General features: G+C 48.7%; 2 protein-coding genes across 2 annotated transcripts; one reads left to right on the top strand and one right to left on the bottom strand.

The window, feature by feature from the left end:
• Window positions 1–1211: 1211 nt before the first annotated feature.
• Window positions 1212–2995, bottom strand: map1lc3c (microtubule-associated protein 1 light chain 3 gamma). Its single transcript, XM_029497274.1, has 4 exons — window positions 2935–2995; window positions 2266–2321; window positions 2083–2189; window positions 1212–1374 (listed from the first exon to the last, which is right to left on the bottom strand). Exons 1-4 carry the CDS (start codon window positions 2993–2995, stop codon window positions 1212–1214), a joined length of 387 nt encoding a protein of 128 aa, XP_029353134.1.
• Window positions 2996–3670: 675 nt separating this feature from the next.
• Window positions 3671–17979, top strand: strn (striatin, calmodulin binding protein). The gene is made up of 18 exons (XM_029522727.1): window positions 3671–3984; window positions 9696–9799; window positions 10211–10284; window positions 11045–11135; window positions 12588–12758; window positions 12850–12985; window positions 13239–13401; window positions 13909–14019; window positions 14129–14272; window positions 14365–14501; window positions 14598–14773; window positions 14871–14918; window positions 15006–15127; window positions 15566–15733; window positions 15906–16046; window positions 16195–16296; window positions 16381–16467; window positions 16565–17979. The coding sequence occupies exons 1-18, from the start codon at window positions 3772–3774 to the stop codon at window positions 16732–16734; spliced, it is 2358 nt and encodes a 785-aa protein (XP_029378587.1). The 5' UTR covers window positions 3671–3771; the 3' UTR covers window positions 16735–17979.
• Window positions 17980–18889: the final 910 nt, after the last annotated feature.

Below are 18889 nucleotides of genomic sequence, written 5' to 3'. Positions count from 1 at the left end.
TGGAAGCTCGAAGGTGGAGCCTCCATGGATCTCCACAGAATCTGGACTGGACTGCGATCAGGAGGATCTGGAGCCAGGTTGTCCTGCTGGAAGACCTGGGCTTGGTCCGGACCAGGTGTAGCTTGGTGTCGCAGTAATACGGGAACAGTGTGTAAACCGCAGTGAGATGGATCTGGATCTGCTTCTTCAGCGTCAGAATTTAATGGGGTCGTCTCTGGACCACACAGTTTTTGTGTGATCCTGCTGCAGGTTCATCCTGTAACAATAACGCATTTTATTTATGAGGTCCAGAGGAGTGTCAAAGGGCAAGAGTCAGGGGTCAGACAAAGACAGAGAGCATGCTGGGACGGGAGCCTGTTCCCTGCAGGACAACAGTTCGTCAAAAAAAAAAAAAAAAAAAACACACACACACTCGGTGTTGACCCTGAACTACACACAGAGTGAACAGTGCTGCAGGACCTGAAGGAGGACCTGACTCCATTCAAGAACATTTAAAACTGGACCCTGATGGAGAGTTCATTAAAGCCACACAGACTGAGCTTCTTCCTTTCATCAGCGTTAATGGAGCGGGAGCTCATCTAAACAGCTACACAACAAAAACTCCAGTAAAGGAGGAAGGTACGACCTTTCCCCAGAAACAAGCTTCAACAACTGGGCAGTTAAACAATGAAAAGCTTCCACCTCAGACAGGAGTTTAGACAGAAGTGGGGGGGGGGGGGGGTGAACGAACGTGCACACAAGGGCAAGAACAAGCATAAAGAAAAAAAAAAAAGTGTAAATATAACAAGCGAGACTATGTAGTTCAGAGTAACTGTGCAAATGGCAGTGAGGTAGATTAAAGCAAAGAAAAGCAGGAAAGCTGAACAGTACCGGGGCAGTTATCGTCTGCTGGACCATTGCTGCCCCCTGGTGGCAGCTGCAGCTCAGTGAGCCAGAACATTTTAAGAGTTACTTGTTTTCCGTTACAGGAACTGGATGGATCCTCCTGAGCTGACCTCAGGATTTGATTCCCACTGATCCTGTGGAAGACTTCGACCCAGAGCACACGGCCACTTCCTGGTTTTCACATAAGATTTATTGGATCCTCGTACTTTCATTAAAATACTTTAGTACAACAAATATTACAATATATACAAAATTTTCTATTTACAGCAGACATGAGCTGATCATCTGTTCACACTGAATAAAACCTGGGGGGGGGGGGGGGGGGGTCAGTGTCCAAACATCTCCTGAGAGGCGTAGGTCATGTAAAGGAAGCCGTCCTCATCCTGGTGGTCTTTGTAGACCTGAGCCATGGTCAGAGACATGCTGGCCAGGCCGCTGTTGTTGATGAGCAGGTAGAAGGCCTGAGTGGGCAACAGAGCCATCCTGTTCCTGTGGGGGGGGCAGATCAGGGTATTAGGGACAAGTAGATTGGCCGACTGTTTTCACTGATTCAATAAAAATAAGACTTCATGGAAACTGTGAATCCAAATCCAGGTGGGCGGGGCTTAGAGAAATGACAGTGACAGCTCTGTGTGACATCACAAAGTCACAGAAGTCCTGACAGACTTTAACTGGATTAACAGAACCTGGACCTGATTTAGAATCAGAGACTAGATGGAGTCTACCTGTCAACTTGTCCTGTAGTTGTGTTGAGTCATAACAAATTTGTGTCTTTCTGGCTCAGTCTTGTATTTTAGGAGTTAACCTGCTACCATAATGACACTTTAACCAAAACTGTCAGCGTTGGACTTATTGGCCTTCGAACAGGTCTGTGGAGAATGAGAGCGACAGGCGGACATCTGGAGTAACTGGAACGTGATTGAGGATAAAACGTGAAACCACTGCATGCTGTCATCAGCAGATCTGGAATCGGACTGCATGTGACACGAACAAATCTCCAGAACTGATCATTTAGTGTTGGGGAGGGCAGAGGACCTGCCGAGGACCAGTCAGGAGTTTAGTTTGTGATCACATGAACGCTCAGCTGAGCAAACTTCAGTACATTTTTTACAGAAGCAGCAACTTTCATGAACCAACATGATTAAAATTTAAGCCCCCCCCAGGGTCCACATACACCACTAAAGACCACTGACAGACCTGATGATGGTGACGAACTGGGTCATGGTGAGCTCATGAGGCACCAGGAACTTGGTCTTATCCAGGGGGGGCAGATACTTCTCCCTGTCGTACCGCTCGATGATCACCTGGGGGCAGCGGAGGTAACAGAGTCTTTAAAGACAGCCATTAAATGGAGCCAGGTCGAGTTCGGCGCAGACTCACCGGGATCTTGTTGGGGAACTTGGACCGGATCCCCGCCACCTCCTGTTTCCGTGTAGCTGCAGAGAGAACAGAGAAGTCCGGATCAGGAACTGACAGGCTGGAGTTCTGTTCGGGTCTGGTCTGGTCTGTTCTGATCCGGTCTGTTCTGTTCCGATCCGGTCTGTTCTGTTTTGTTCTGTTCTGTTCTGTTCTGATCTGGTCTGGTCTGTTCTGATCCGGTCTGTTCTGTTTTGTTCTGTTCTGTTTTGTTTTGTTCTGTTCTGTTCTGTTCTGTTCTGTTCTGTTCTGTTCCGGTCTGTTCTGGTCTGTTCTGGTCTGTTCTGTTCTGTTCTGTTCTGGTCTGATCCGGTCTGTTCTGGTCTGATCCGGTCTGTTCTGGTCTGTTCTGATCCGGTCTGGTCTGTTCTGGTCTGTTTTGTTCTGTTCTGTTCCGGTCTGTTCTGTTCCGGTCTGTTCTGTTCTGTTCCGGTCTGTTTTGTTCTGTTCTGTTCCGGTCTGTTCTGTTCTGTTCTGTTCTGGTCTGTTCTGTTCCGGTCTGTTCTGTTCTGTTCCGGTCTGGTCTGGTCTGTTCTGTTCTGTTCTGTTCCGGTCTGTTCTGTTCCGGTCTGTTCTGTTCTGTTCCGGTCTGGTCTGTTCTGATCCGGTCTGATCGGTTCTGGTCTGGGTTACCGAAGCTCTTCCTCTGTTTGAAGGGCCTGCTCTGCAGCGGAGTTCTGTCAAACGGAGGCATGTCGGGCTGAGGAAGGGGGTGATGCTGAAGGCGGAGGTTAAATAGACGGCTGAGGAGCATCAGCTGATTAACACGTGCTGTAATCAGGCTGAGCCGTGAGCCCCGCCCCCTCCACCCGGGCCGGACCACTGTGACGTCACACTGTGAAATTTGTGAACTCCAGTTTCAGGGTTCAAGTTTGTCATTCAGCCTTCCGCCATCTTTGGAGGAGCTGACCTGCTCCGTTCTTATACTGTCAATCACACCGTAGCCCCGCCCATAACTAGAGACTGAGACCATAAACGCATCAGGAAACGTTTACTGACCTGATGAATCAGGGAGTAGAAGGGACATTTTCCCATAGACTTCAACACAATGAGTGAATGAGGGTTAAGTGACTCTGATCGCCAAATGGATACTTTCCTGTCAGTCATTTGACCAGCCAATGACGTGAGACATTTTTCCTTTAGTGGGTGGGACCGAGTGAGGCTGACGTCACCTTACAGGTGTGTCAAGCTATTTTAGATCAGACTGGTGATCAAGTGAACCTCCAAAATAAAACGTTTTATAGAAAGCTTAATGTAATGCATTAAAATGATTTTGTCTTTTATTAGGTTTTATTCACGTTCGCTCCGTTTGTACCGGCTGCTGTATTTTGAAGGTCCCCGCCGGAAGCTCCGGTGGTTTCCGGCAGACCGGAGCAGCTGTGCAGCTGACCGGCCGCGGACGGGCCGCTCTGCCCGCCTCAGGGGATCGAACCCAGACGGTCGACGGCACCGGACCGAACCGAGCCGGACATGGACGAACAGGCGGGGCCCGGAGTCTTCTTCAACAGCGGCGGCGGCTCGGCTCTGCCCGGCGGGGGGAGCCTCAGAGCCCCGCAGCCCGGAGACGGAGAGGCGGCCAGAGCTCAGTACAGCATCCCGGGGATCCTGCACTTCCTCCAGCATGAGTGGGCCCGCTTCGAGGTGGAGAGGGCCCAGTGGGAGCTGGAGCGGGCCGAGCTGCAGGTGAGCCCCCCCCCCCCGGACACCGGGTCGGTCCGGTCCCGGACACGAAGAGCGCCGAGATACGAACCTCGTTAAAGAAAAGCCCGATTGATTCTGCTGTCGCTGATCTGCGGAATCACACCGCAGATAAAGTGGCAGATGTGACTCTGTGTCACTGAGGAAGGCTCGTTCTTTCATTCGGCGTCGGGCAGAACCGGCGAACGGAGCGTTTTTGGAGGAAATTTCCACTTTTCGTGACGCCTCGGGCTCCGAGCTGCTGCCCGCTGGGGCATGGTGATGTGTCCGCGGTGTGACGCACATTCAGGCCGTGAAGTGAAGCGATGCCGGGACCAGAAGCCGATCCGCTCTCAGCTCCGGGGCCGAATTAAAGAGCAGGTCCGGGTCGGCCCGGTCAGGATGTCCGATCTGGTCCCGGTGTCTGTGTGCCGCCGTAAAACGAGGCGACGCAGGACTTGGCGCTCTTTAAACGGGTGTTTGGCAGAGTGTTGTCCCCGGTCAGCTGCGGTCTAACCGGCTGATCTGAGGTTCGTGTCTCCGGTGTGGAGGGCTGGATGTTATTAGCTCAGGTGAGTCACACCTGTCCCGCCTTTTTTATTTTACCTGGGCAGAATAGTTCCATTGTCGGACCCGGCTCAGATCAGACTGCTGGGTTTGATTCAGCTGTCCCCGGTCCGGTGCTGGACGGGAACCTGCTCGTGACCTGGTTGAGTCACAAAACGTCCTCGAGCTGCTTGTCTTTGTTGCCATGGTTACTGCATCATCAGTCAGTGAGGTTAAAGGTGAACCCGGTAACCACGGAGGTTCTCTGGATGAAGAATCCAGGTGGGCGTGGCCTGGCTGATGACTGACATCACAGACAGACCGTCAGTGTGGGAGACTGTCAGGTCGGTTGTCGTGAGTTCTCACAGACAGTTGTGTTACCTAAATGAGAATCATGAGCTGCAGACTGCCGGAGGACACTGATTTTTAATTTTCCCTCCCATTGAGACAACTGCAGGTCTGAGCTCATCCTTGGCAGAGAAGAAGAAGAGGGAGAGGTGACCTCTCTTAGCCTCTGAAAACAAAGAGAGGAGGACCGTCCGCCGGTCTGTGCAGGATGTCCTGATCCACTTCCTGACAGTTTGTGTCCTTAACCAGGTCAGTTGGCATTACAGGTGTTCAGGGAAGAAAGACTCAATAAAAAGTCCCAAAAATGAAGACGAGAGAGAAAAGGCTGCAAATAAAATCTAGTTTAATTAGGTTGTAAAATAAAAATGAATTTAAAACACTGATCAATCTGCTGATTAATATCCTCTCCTTCAGACTGATTCTGTCTGATCAGTTCAGACTGAATGTTTCCTTCTCCAAAGAAAAGATCCTCTCATGTGTTTGGGTCATTTCTGTCTTTATCTGATCAGTTCTGCTCAGTAATGATGAAAAAAATCAGCTCCAAATATCCGATTATCTTTATTTTGTCAGAAACATAAAGGACTGATCCAGAGACTCTCTGATTGGCCATGACATCACCCAGCGGAGCCAATAGGAGCGTCCGATGTAGAGACGTGACTCTAGACGTCACTATCAAAGATGGAGGATGAGAATGGACGGATAAACACACAGAAGGAGTCAGAGAGTCGGACTGATCCTGATGAAGTCAGTTTCAGATTGGACAGATCAGCTGATGGTGGGTAGTGTCGACTCTTCTGAGCTGATCTTGTTTTGTCCAACAACCTAAATATTAATATCAGTAATTAAACTGTGAATAATTTCCCTTTGATGAACTGAAATCACTTCACTACTTTCCCTTTCATCACGGTTCAGCCTCAGTCAATTAAACCCCAAAGTGAAAACTAGTTTTTGGCCGCTGGGACGTGACATTGAAATGAAGTCATGCATTAGCTTTGTGAGCGTTACGCTCTGATCGCTGCAGCTCAGGAGGATGTTTGCTGCTTGGCTTACTTCCTGTCCAGGCACAACTATAAATACATTACGGCGAGGACGAGGAGCGGCGAACACAAACACACTGACAGGAGGAGAGACACCCAAATAAACATACTGTTTTCATGATGATAATTATTTACCAGAAAAGGATTTAAAGGACGAGACTGGAGCTGCAGATGTTGGAGGTCCGGTCTGGGATATTAGACCATGATGGAGGTGCCAGAACAGTGGAGGATTAAAGATTTGAATGAGGCGTCGCAGCTCAAACCTTCATGGACGTGATGTTAGTGTTGAAGTGTACAGACTTCTGACCAGGACTCCCCTGGTTCAGGTCTAAATCATCATCAGCCTCCAACAAGGCCGAGGTCTGCTCAGTGCTCTGTGTGTGTGTCTGCTGTAGAAGGAATGGTATGCATACCTGCTTGTTTGTTGCCCTGCCCTGATCAGGGCAGACCAGTTGACCTTTGACCTGCTCTGAGGAGACGTTTGATGGTTGTTTATCAACCAACCAAAGTTAGAGTCTGACTTGTTTTTGTCAGTCCCTCCCAGAGGGGACGAGGGGCCTTCGTCCTAAAGCCTTCCCGTCCCCCTTCAGAGGACTTGTCCTCTGTCTCATTTTTGCTCCTCCTCCTTTTCTCTTCAGCTCCTCTGTAAAACCCGACCGTGGAGTCTGGCGTGGTGGATTTAGGCGGATGAGAGTTTGTTCCTTGATCGGGCCGAGGGCAGCTCCTCTGGCGTCTTCAGGGTTCACCAAGCAGCTTTGATGAAACATCATCCTTCAGCAGTTCACCCCCCCCCCCCCCCCATATTCTCTTCCTCTCCATCTCCTCTTTGGCTCCTTGGAAGAATAATTCCCCCACTGCTCTGGATTTAAGCAGTGTGAAAGCTTAATGCTCGTTCGGCGGGGGGGTCCTCAGTCATCCTGTGAGTTTATGTGGGGGGAGGGAGAAGCCATGTGACCTTTGAAATCAAAAACCATCATGGATGGTTGATGAAGAACAAAACCTGAAGTTCATTTGTGTGAATGGGGGGGCTGAGCTCCAGGATGAAGCAATGGTGGACTGGAAATATCATCCTTTTGTCAGATGAGCAGCAACAAACAGTTAATGGGAAATAAGGAGGAGGTTTGGGTGATACAAGACATCCTGGACGCCTTCAAGGGGGGGCCGTTCAGCCCCCTCTCTGAATATGTGGGGGGATTATTTGTCTAATCCAGGACTGGAAAACATTTCTGGGGAGAAGGGACGTCTGGGTGACCTTGTTTGACATGTTGCCATGGTGACCCAACTCTGGATTGGCTGATGGATGGAAACATGTAGCTGTGGCAGGAGGTTGTGTGTATCTTCAATTTGTTTTAAAAGAAAGATGAGAGAATTCAGATGATTAATCCTGACAAAGAAAAAAAGAAAAAACAAAGATCTTTGGATCACCTGGACCCGCCTGGACTCACCAAAATCAGACTGCGATCAGACCTGAGATCAGACCGAGATCAGACCTGAGATCAGACCTGAGATCAGACCTGAGATCAGACCGAGATCAGACCTGAGATCCGACTTGAGATCAGAATGACATCAGACCTGACATCAGACCTGAGATCAGACTTGAGATCAGACTTGACATCAGACCTGAGATCAGACTTGAGATCAGACTTGAGATCAGACCTGAGATCAGACTGAGATCAGACTGAGATCAGACTGAGATCAGACTTGAGATCAGACTTGAGATCAGACTTGAGATCAGACCTGAGATCAGACTTGAGATCAGAATGACATCAGACCTGACATCAGACCTGAGATCAGATGCAGTAACCGGTCTTCCTGCTGCTGGGACCACGAGATCTCCGTTCATCCAATCACAGCTTTGCTGTAGTTGGACTGGAGATCCTCTGAGTTGTCTCCTGAATTTTGGACATCTGAACACTGACACAATTTAATCTTCCTGAGGCCTCTAATCTCTTTTATCTTAAATTCTATATTAATCCAGTCTCAGTCCACAGAGTGATCTTAAGTCTGGATTCAGAAACTGAACCTTAAAACCAGCCATCAGGACTTCTGGGACTTTGTGATGTCACAACAATGCTGGCCCGCCCACCTGGACCATCCAACCGTTCAATATTTAGTGTTTACCTGAAATCTGCTAAAGTTTTATTAGATCACTCAGATCAGCCAATCAGAAGAGAGGATCAGACTTTTATTGTGAAAGTTTGTGTTCTCACTCTCTATAATGTGGAGCACCGACTGAGCCGCTGCTAAAAAAGACAGAGAGGCTGATGGGAATTTTTAAGAAGTGGGTTACCCAGTTTGTCCTGAAGGTCGGTCCGGACTTATCCAGCTGGATTTAAAGTGAATTTTGATGGTTTGATCCTGGTCCTGTTAATTCAGTTCAGTCTGTCTGTTGTTGTGAACTTTTTCTTTGTCTGAGCTTCGTCTTTTTTAGATTTTAATCTTTAATCAGCCGATGAAGAGCGACGCAGCGACAGCAGTCAGGTCAGCATGCTGTCTGGATTCAGTCAGATGAACTTGGCTGTTGTTGGTTACTGTGAATGTCAAAGTAGATCTTTATAAGTTGTCAGTTTCTAATGAGTTTCTTCCCAGAATCATTTACAGCAGAGTTTCATTATGTTGTTGTGCAGTTTTAGAGGAGCTGGAGATAATTAGAGCAGCAGGTGGAACACCAAGTCTCTGTGTCGTTGGCTCGTTTTCATTAAAGCCTATTTGTTTTAAAACAGGATATCTTCAGTTGCACTTCTGTCGTAAAGTTAATCATCAGATTCACAGTCTGTTCGTCGTGTTCTCAGTGAATCCAGAGTCTCTTCACCAAAACCTGACCTGAAAAAGTTTGGAAGGTCCTTCTTCTTCTTCAGTGCTCTGTGACTGAGGGACGTCCTGTGTGTTTTAGAGCAGCAAAGAAGAACTGATTTAAAAGAGAACCATGGTCACTTTAAAGTTCATCATTAAAAGACAGATGATGAGATGAGACAGACAGCCGCAGTCTCAGATACTGAAAACGAAGTCAGGACTTCGACAGCAGAAGGACCATCTGAAAATACCAGATGTTTAACATTAGGAAAATTTACAGACAAACCCTGAGACCAACACAAAGTAAGTACCTGTGAGTCTGCTCATGAAGGTTGTGTTGTTGGTTTTGGGATTTTAATTTTGTACCGTTATATCTGAGCTCTGCTGACCCAGACAAGCTCCACCTCCCTGGACCCGCCTCCAGCCCTGCAGGATCTGGATCCGATGGTCACCTGATATCTGCTGTAGTTTTATAGGACCACTCTGAGAGCTATCAGCCAATCAGAAGAGAGGACCAGAGCACAGCTTTGAACTTTGTGTCTGGTCTGCTTTTATTCTTCTTTACATTTCTCCATCGTTAACGACACATCATGTTGTCATGATTTAATCTGGTGATGAAGAGGAAGTTCAATCATATGACTCTTCAGAATAAAAGAGCATGACCTTGAAAATCCATAGACCTTCAGACTCTCTGACCCCTCTGCAGTTTTCAGTCCCACATTATTTGACATCACATGTCCCCTGTTCCCACGTCCCCCACCCCCCACCGCTGCTGTTCATTGGTCACGAGCCTCCCATCAGTCCTGTGAGCCCCGGCCTGTTTCCCAGGAGGCTTTGGGCTGGACTGTGTGTGTGTACAGCTGTCTTTAATGAAAACTGGCACTGAATAAATTCTTCAGCCACCTTGTCCTCAGAGCGTCAGCAGCAGTTTGTGTAACAGAGATTCCCGTTCTTCTTCAGCATGGTGATGAAGTGTTTTTCTGTTCCCTCCAGGCTCAGATCGCCTTCCTGCAGGGGGAGCGGCGAGGTCAGGAGAACCTGAAGAAGGACCTGGTGAGGCGGATCAAGATGCTGGAGTACGCCCTGAAGCAGGAGAGGTCAGAACCCGAAGCCGTTAACCCCCACTAACTCAGGTGACGCTTATCAGACCACACACAGCTCGCCGCCACGCCGAGACTGAGTCCAGACAGGAAGTCGCTCCTGAAGGCTGGGACATGGTTCCTGTCTGAGGCTCAATCCAGATCAGAGACCTGAACCTCCTGAAGGTGTCTGAAGGTCTGATCGGATCCACAACACTTTATTCAGACGTGAGGTCAGGGGTCAGTCACACAGTGAAAGTCTCTTATATAATATTATAGATTATTGGTTATTAATCAGATGATTGACAGCTCTGAGTGCTGTTCACTGGATCGATACAGAAGGTCTGGAACCAGGACAGGACCCGACTGAGTCTCTGGGTCTCAGTCCATGAAATGATCGTGTCTGTGTGTGGGTGTGTTTACTTTCAGGGCCAAATACCACAAGGCGAAATATGGAACAGACCTGAACCAGGGACAGATCCAACCGCCGAGCTATGACTCAGGTAAGACCAGCCATTCAGTCCCTGCTCCACTCTCAGGCCCGGTCCATTCTCAGACCTGGTTCACTCTCAGGCCCAGTCCAGCCTCAGACCCAGTCCACTCTCAGACCTGGTTCACTCTCAGGCCCGGTCCATTCTCAGACCTGGTTCACTCTCAGGCCCAGTCCAGCCTCAGACCCAGTCCACTCTCAGTCCCGGTCCACTCTCAGACCCGGTTCAGCCTCAGTCCCGGTCCACTCTCAGGCCTGGGACTGAGAACACAGCTGATTCACAAACCAGATTCAGCTCTCAGTCTTAGTGATGATGATGGAGAGATGCATGTTCATAATCTCTCTCTCTCTCTCTCTCTTGCTCTCACTCTCTCTCTCTGTGTCTCTCTCTCGCTCTCTCTTGCTCTCTCTCTCTTTCTCTGGTTGTGTCTCTCTCTCTCTGTCTCTTGCTCTCTCTCTCTGTCTCTCTCTCTCTCTCTCTTGCTCTCTCTCTCGCTCTCACTCTCTCTCTCTGTCGCTCTCTCTCTCTCTCGCTCTCTCTGTCTCTCTCTCTCTCTCTCTCTCTCTCTCTCTCTCTCTCTCTCTCTCTCTCTCTCTCTCTTCTCTCTCTCTCTCTCTCTCTCTCTGTCTCACTCTCTCTCTCTCCCTCTCTCTCTCTCTTCTCTCTCTCTCTCTGTCTCTCTCCTCTCTCTTCCTCCTCTCTCGTCTCTCTCTCACTCTCTCTCTCTCTCCTCTCTCTCTCTCTCTCTCTCTCTGTGTCTCTCGTTCCTCAGATGAAGGGAATGACAGCGAAGCTCCCATCAGTCCTACAAACAGCAGCAGCCATCAGCTCAGCTGGAAACAAGGACGGCAGCTGCTGAGACAGTGAGTTCACACACAGTCTGTATGTGTGGGGGGGTCAGGACTGTGGGGATGGTGATGATGGTAATTGTGACATTAAACTTGAAGAAGAAGTTAGCACGATGCTAACGCTCAGAATCAAACATGGTCAGCTCACCTCATGTTAGTGTTCATGTTGTGTGTCTGTGAGAAGATGAAGAGCGTGTGTATGTAGTGTGTAACTTGTGCATTACTTGTCCTGTGTGTGTGTGTGTGTGTGTGTGTGCGCTGACAGTGAATGGAGGATTGTGTAGAAGCCTCCTGCGATCGGAGAGGCTGGTACAGAGGGAGGGGGGAGGCTGACCTTCCTCTCTGTGAACAACACAGTAGATGTTATTCAGAATAAAGCTCAGTCCACTGAGGATTAAACCGCTGCGGTCAGGTCCAGAAGGGTCCAGGTCTCTGGTGTCCCGGGGTGCAGGTACGGTACAGAACTTAAACTCTGTCGTAGACTCAGGCTTCGGTTCTTCTGGATCTTTTACATGAAAGAAGAATTATGCATATTTAAAGATCGGAATGAATCATTTAAATGTTAGAAATTGGCCCGAAAAGTCTTAAATGTGCTCTGTGACATCATCAGCTTCATCAGGAGCCGCAGGAGGTCAAACGAGTGTCCGAGATTTGTAATGACTATTTATTGTTGGTCTGTTTAGTGAGTCTGACGTCCTGAACCTTTAACCCTCGTAGACACATTTAGTCTTTTCTGCTTTTTCGTCTCTTTGTGTTTCTCATTTTTAAAAAGTGGCCTCATCTTCAGACTCTGATTCTGTCTTATTAGTCCTTTTCCTGATTAAAAACTGTGTAAAGCAGTTTCCTTGTAACATTCATCATCTTCAGAATCGGCTGATTCAGTCTGATCAGTTCAGACTGAAGGTTTCCTCCTTCTCCACAGAAAAGTCATTTCTCTCTTTATCTGATCAGGACTTCTGCTCAGTAATGATGAAAAATCAGCTCCAAATATCTGACAGTCTTTATTCTGTCTGATTGGCTGTGACATCACCCAGCGGAGCCAATAGGAGCATCTGATATAGAGACGTGACTCTAAAGGTCACTATCAAAGATGGAGGATGAGAATGGACGGATGAACACACAGAAGGAGTCAGAGAGTCGGACTGATCTGAACTAACTTGGTTAGTCAGAGAAGTCGGTGTCACAGAGTTATTACATAAATATTATAATGCATTTATACAAACAGACAAATAATAAAAATAAACAGAGATGGGTCTGTCTGAGGCGACCCCCCCATCCAGGGACACCAGCAGGATAATCAGAACTTATGAGTTGTCATTGATTGTGCAATGGATCAGACAGGAAGTGGAGAGTAACCTCCTCAGAACTTGGTCGGCGCCTGAACCACTCAGCTGTCAGGTGGTCCCTGTTCCCTGCGTGGGAAACAGCTGGTGATTGGTTGTTTCTCCCTCTGACCCCTCCCCTCAGGTACCTGCAGGAGGTGGGATACACTGACACCATCCTGGATGTGAAGTCTCAGAGGGTGAGGGCGCTGCTCGGTCTGGCCGGAGACTCAGGAGAGAAACCTTCAGAGAGGAAACCCGAACCAATGGTCAACGGCACTGAACCGTCTTCCCTGAAGGACAGCGGCATGGTCAGGTATGTGGGGCGGCGTCGCGCAGTAACCATGGCGACAGTGAGAAACTGTAGGCTACGAGTCACCGGGTCTCCTCCTTCCTGTTTCTAACAGTAAACCCGACATGTCTGACTCGGCCACCGTGCTGGAGGCCTTCAAGTTCATAGAGGGTGCCGCGGCAGAGTTCAGCGACGAGGACGAGGAGGAGGACAGCGAGGGGCGGGACAAGACCATCCTGGACCTGGCTACAGTAAGAGGAGACGCTGATGGGGGGGTAGTTAAACCTGCAGGCCAGCCACTCAGAGACAGAAAATCTAAAGTTAGAAATTTTCTGTCAGACTTCTAAGAGGATCTGATCTGTTCTGTACTCCATCCTGATCGGATGGTACAGCCTGTCAATCACACAGCAGTGGGTGGGGTCTGCAGTTACTCCTCTTCATCACTCGCACATCATGAATGTGTGCCAGCTTTCAGAGTCTTCATCCTGTTACGATTTTTAACAGATGGTGAAGAAAAAACAGTCGTCCACGCCGTCTTCCACGACCTCTGACCTCAGCGACGACCCCGACACAGAGGAGGCCCTGAAGGGATTCGACTTTTTAGCCAGTCCGGACGAGCTGGATGGATCAGCTGAGTCCAGGAGCGGCGAGGACAGCGGAGAGTGCGGTAAGACCGGCGGGACGTCAGTGTGGTCAACATCTGGCTCCTAATCTGATGTTTTTAGTGGTTCAGCCAGAAGACCATGGCCACTGACAGGTGAACAGAATAACTCTGATTACCTGGTTACCATGGATACCTGTCAGTGGGCAGGGTCCATCAGGTGATCATTTGCACCTGAAGTTGACGTTGAAGCAGAAAAAAGGTCCAGTGGGAAGATAAGAGAGACTTTGAGAGGAATCAAACTGTGAGGAGGAGACAGTCAGAAGTCAGAGCTTCTTCCTGGTCTGCAGAGACCACTGGACCACAGGGTCAGGGGTCAAAGGTCACTGAGGACACAGACAAAGGTAGCCTGGTCTGGTGGATCAGGTTTTGTCAGGGGTAGACAGGGACCAGGGTGCATTATGGGACACCTTGGGTCCAGACCTGGACTTGGTCTGGAGCAGCAGGATAACGCTCGCTGCCTCACTGAGCAACATTCCTCTCCTCCTTTTGCTCGTCTTCCTGGCTGTTTAGAGAAGGAAGACCAGTCTCTGGGTGAGCTGTCCTGGGACGTGGACCAGGGACTGATAAATCAGCTCAAGGAGCAGTACAGGAAGGAACGCAAGGGCAAGAAGGGCGTGAAGAGTAAGTCCTGTATCAGCCTCCATCTTTCTGCCTCCTGTGGATTGTTGTCATTTCCTTGATCTCCTTTGTCACTTCCTTGATCACTGCCCCACTCTTCCTCCCCCTCCAGGACCAAACCGGTCCAAGTTGCAGGACATGCTGGCTAACCTTCGCGATGCTGAGGAGCTTCCCTCCATGCAGCCCCCTGTGACGCCCCCCTCCCGACCCAGTGTACCCAGACTCAATGAGCCCGAAGTGGGACGCCCAGACGACGGTAGCTCCTCCCTCCATGAAACTAAAGTTTTGCGCACTAACCGTCTGAGGTTCCAACTCATTGATGAGCCAGTCTGGTTTCTCTCCCTGTAGAGGCGCTGACCTTCCTGCCGTCGTCGGGGAAGTCGTTCATCCTGGGCCGAGTGGACGAGGCGATCTCTAACGAGCTGGGACTGGGAGAGCTGGCTGGACTGACCGTGGCCAATGAGGCAGACAGCCTGTCGTACGATGTGAGTCCAATCGTTTACTTCCTGTCTCTGGGATCATCGGAGGGGTCACGCTCGTCCAATGAGGCTAGAGCCTGATGGGAAATATTCCTTCCTCAGATCGCCAACAACCAAGACGCTCTGAGAAAGACATGGAATCCCAAATTCACCCTCCGGAGCCACTTCGACTCGGTCCGCAGTCTGGCCTTCCACCCGGTGGAGCCGGTCCTGGTCACGGCCTCTGAGGATCACACCCTCAAACTGTGGAACCTCCAGAAGACGGCGCCCGCCAAGAGGTGAAGCAGAAATTTTTACGTGCCAGTGAACCGGGCTTTTACGTTGAATGTTTCTTCCCTTGTTTTAATCCGACCTGTCTCCTCTTTAATCTTCCAGATGTGCTGCGTTAGATGTTGAGCCCATCTACACCTTCAGAGCCCACAGGTGAGCCCAGTTTGCCTGTCAGCACCAGAACGTTTCATGTTCCAGAAAAACTGATCAATGACCAGATGAATCATGTCCGTCCCACAGTGGTGCCGTGCTCTGCGTCACCATGAGCTCCAGTGGCGAGCAGTGTTTCAGTGGGGGGGTGGACGGCACCATCCAGAGCTGGAACACCCCCAACCCCAACATTGACCCCTACGACTCGTATGGTACGTTCTGATGGTGCAGTGACAGCAGAAGAAGCAGCATCTCAGATAATGACCATGGCCGTTAGCTGCTTCACTGCTTCCATGAGAGGGAGGCAGAAACTGAGACAAAAACAAATGGAAATACCAAATAAAAATAAAAAATCAGGAGCTGTACGTAGCCAACATTAGCATCAGCAGCTAAAGGAAACACATCAGACTTCTGTCTCCAAAGCTGGAAGCTTCTCGGTCCTCTATTTCAGGAATTTTTCCTCTCATTTAATTAGCATGCTAACCTGTTAGCCCTGGTTCAGCTGGACTGTCTACAGTGACTCATCATTTTCTGATGCCGAGTCACTACAGCGTCCATTCAGTCATACATTGGCGAAAGCTGTTGATGAGTAACAAAGCAGCTTTGGAAGCTACACATAGTGTTGACAGGTCTCCGTCTTGTTGCTGCAGAGCCCGCAGTCCTGCGGGGGGCGCTGTGCGGTCACACTGACTCAGTGTGGGGCGTGGTTTACAGCTCGGCTCATCACCGCCTCCTCTCCTGCTCGGCCGATGGGACAGTCCGGCTGTGGAACGCCGCCGACACCTCACCATCTCTCGCTGTGTTCAACGAGAGAGGAGGTAAGAAAGATGTGAATTTCCTGCAGCATCACCAACAGGTCAAAATGGTTGACGTGTCCACCTCCTCCCATCAGGACGAACAACTGAGGAGGATTTCATTTAGTTTACTGAGTTTCATTAGTCAGTTTAGTGAGGCTCAGTTCTGACTCTGATTCTGCCATCTTGCCTTCAGAGCTCGGCGTTCCGACCTCGGTGGATCTGGTGAGCAGCGAGCCGGCTCACATGGTGGCGTCATTCACCACCGGACACATCGGACTCTTCAACATGGAGACCCAGCAGCTCGTCCTGAAGCTGGACTCTGTCGGACCACCAGGTAAACACAGACCCAGACTGAAGTGTTTGGAGCATCTGGGTCCTGATTGGTCCAGCTCCATCAGTCTGATCCTCCTCCTCTGGATCTGATTGGTTCAGACCATCCGGGACTATTTTCCTCTTAGTGATTTATGTCCTCGTGTCCACAGAGGCTCCGTGTAAGATCAACAGAATCCTGAGTCACCCCACGCTGCCGATCACCGTCACCGCCCAGGAGGACCGCCACATCCAGTTCTTCGACAACAACACAGGTACACACCAGGTCCTAAGACCAGATCCCCAGACCCCTTGGTGTTTTGGGCCTCTCTGACTTGAGATCTGTTGTGGACTTGTAGGGAAGCTGATCCACTCCATGGTGGCTCACCTGGACTCTGTGACCAGTCTGGCTGTGGATCCAAACGGACTGTACCTCATGTCAGGAAGTGAGTGTTCGTCAGTTTCTGTTTGAAATCTAACCTTAATAGAGTTTGAGCTCTTTGTTGTGATAGGTCAGTTGACTGCCCCCCCCACCCCCACCAGGTCATGACTGCTCCATCCGTCTGTGGAACATGGAGAGTAAAACCTGCATCCAGGAGTTCACTGCCCACCGTAAGAAGTTCGAGGAGTCCATCCACGACGTGGCGTTCCACCCCACCAAGTGCTACATCGGCAGTGCCGGGGCCGACGCGCTCGCCAAGGTCTTCGTATGACCCGAGTGTGGAGGTCGGAGGATGAGGGGAGGAGACGCCACAATGGAAGAGGGTGCAGTGTGAGCCTGAATAAGGAAGCAGAGGCCGAAAGGCGACAGTGACCCGGACTTCCCCGCCAGCCTCCTGGACTCGGGCTGGCCCGGGTCCCAAAAACAAACCAACTTCTGGAAGAGACCAAAAAGGCCATAAATCAAAACAGGAAGCGCCGGTACATTTTTCCCAGACGCTGGAATCTTTTCTTTCTCTTTTTTGTGTCGCAGGTGAAGACACAAACTTCGTCTCTGTGTCGTCACTAACCAGCGCTGTCTGCTGGCGTCATGGTAATGTGCCTTTTTTCTTTAGACCGTCAGTTCGTTGAGGTGTTGAGGCTCAGAAGACGTGGGAGGAGCCGGTTCACGCCGGACTCTGGTGGATTTTTGCCGTTAAATTCACGTGTGAATTCTGTTTCATCTCATTAGTTGTGTCTACAGCCTGAGGAGGCAAGAGGCCAAAGGTCGTGACCCCGGGGCTCAAGATGAAACCTGCAGCGAAGCCTCTCTTGTTTATTCCTCCTGCTTTGAATGAATGAATGAATCACATCACGTATTTATTAGGACTTTAAATGAAAGATGAGTGGCTCGGCTGCTTCCTGCTGCGCCTGACAGAAGCTGTGTTGCTAATGCTAATTAGCTCATTTTGTTGTAAAATAACAATAATAACAAAACTGTAAAAGATTAGTGACACAAGCTCGCCTCCAGGTTTGTACATGGTTTATATGCTGACTGCCTGAAAATCCTGTATTTTGTGTAATTATCATTATTGTCATTTCTATTATTATGATTATGATTATTTGGAGCAATGACTAGTTTTTTAAATGACGTGTTTGGTGACAGACCTGTGAGATACAGCCCTTTTTTTTTTTTTTTATTAACTCGTCTTACTTGAAAAGTGATGCTTTTTCCTGTCTGTGTTAGAAGATGTAGGTGTTCACCACGACTCCTCAGCACTACAACACTTTTTATTTTGCTTTTCACCAAATGATCATCTCCAAAACGCAGCTGATTTCCTGCCACCGTGGGGAAGCATTTTGCTTTTCTTTTAGTGTAAAAAGGGGAAACAGACTGGACGTGTACAGTTTTGGGGTATTAAAGCAGATCTATTTATTAACCTGGTGTAAAAGGGAAATTTAAATGATGAGCAGAAAGTTCAAATGTGATTTGTGTGATGAATAAAAACACAGAGTCGGTGGCTGTGGTTTAAATTCAACTTGCCTGTAAAATTCCTTAAAAAGTGAGTGGAGTCTGGCTGTTTGTTGTTGTGACACTTCCTTTAAATCAAGCTTTGTTTCCAACAGAAAACATGACCGACCAACACTGAATTGTCTGAACAAGAATGAAAACTAGGTTTGTTTCCATTTCCACAACAATAACTTTTACAGACAAAAACATAAAATCTACAGTCTGGAAGAAAGTCAGCTCTTTACAATGTGAGAAACAGATGCATGATGGTTAAAGAGCGAGGGGTGGATGGTGACTCACCAGGAAATGAGCAGAGTCTCACTGGACAGTGGTTTAACAACCTCAACCAGATTTATGAAGACTTTAATAGAGTCTGGTCTCATCAGGTCTCATCAGTCCGTCAATATTTATCCACTTTGTTTCACTTTCATCTCCTGAAAACATCAAATTACCAGCTCGACTGATAGATGTTGCCTAGAAACAGAACCTAACAGCTCATTTCTCATTGGACGGTCTCATCTAACATAATTTACCTGAGAACAGGAGTCAGACATCACTTCCTCACCACCAACAGCTGGACTGAGTCAGACCTGGATCAGGAGCCATAAAGGATTCTTTAGTGTACACTACGGACACAAACTGTTTGTTCATGTTTTTATTCAGAACATCATCAGATTTTTCATAAACAATAAAATAATCTGTTGTTCATCATCTGTGTGTGTTATTTTATTAACTCACTATCTTTTTTGGCTGCTTTAAACACACACATGGAAAAAATAATAACCAATAAATAGATCTACTACTGAATGGTGGTTGGAGTCACTGGATATATTTTAAGTTTCTCTCAGTGTCAATCAGTATACAATTTTACAACAATAAAATGATACATTATGGATTGGGATCATTTTTTAAATCCACTGTTTCCTAAATATTGTATT

The sequence above is a fragment of the Echeneis naucrates genome, chromosome 1 (assembly GCF_900963305.1).
Source record: "Echeneis naucrates chromosome 1, fEcheNa1.1, whole genome shotgun sequence".
Classification (NCBI taxonomy): domain Eukaryota; kingdom Metazoa; phylum Chordata; class Actinopteri; order Carangiformes; family Echeneidae; genus Echeneis; species Echeneis naucrates.
The sequence above is the reverse complement of the archived record's forward strand: the minus strand, read 5'-3'. Positions and strand labels throughout refer to the sequence as shown.

Excerpts from the sequence above, each read along its gene's own strand:
- map1lc3c (XM_029497274.1), bottom strand. The coding sequence starts at position 2,995 with ATGCCTCCGTTTGACAGAACTCCGCTGCAGAGCAGGCCCTTCAAACAG. Across the intron at positions 2,322-2,934 it reads CAAACAGAGGAAGAGCTTCG|CTACACGGAAACAGGAGGTG; the intron begins GTAACCCAGACC and ends TTCTCTCTGCAG. Across the intron at positions 1,375-2,082 it reads CAGTTCGTCACCATCATCAG|GAACAGGATGGCTCTGTTGC; the intron begins GTCTGTCAGTGG and ends CCCCCCCCACAG.
- strn (XM_029522727.1), top strand. The coding sequence starts at position 3,772 with ATGGACGAACAGGCGGGGCCCGGAGTCTTCTTCAACAGCGGCGGCGGC. Across the intron at positions 14,020-14,128 it reads GGGCAAGAAGGGCGTGAAGA|GACCAAACCGGTCCAAGTTG; the intron begins GTAAGTCCTGTA and ends CTCCCCCTCCAG. Across the intron at positions 14,774-14,870 it reads AAGACGGCGCCCGCCAAGAG|ATGTGCTGCGTTAGATGTTG; the intron begins GTGAAGCAGAAA and ends TTAATCTTCCAG.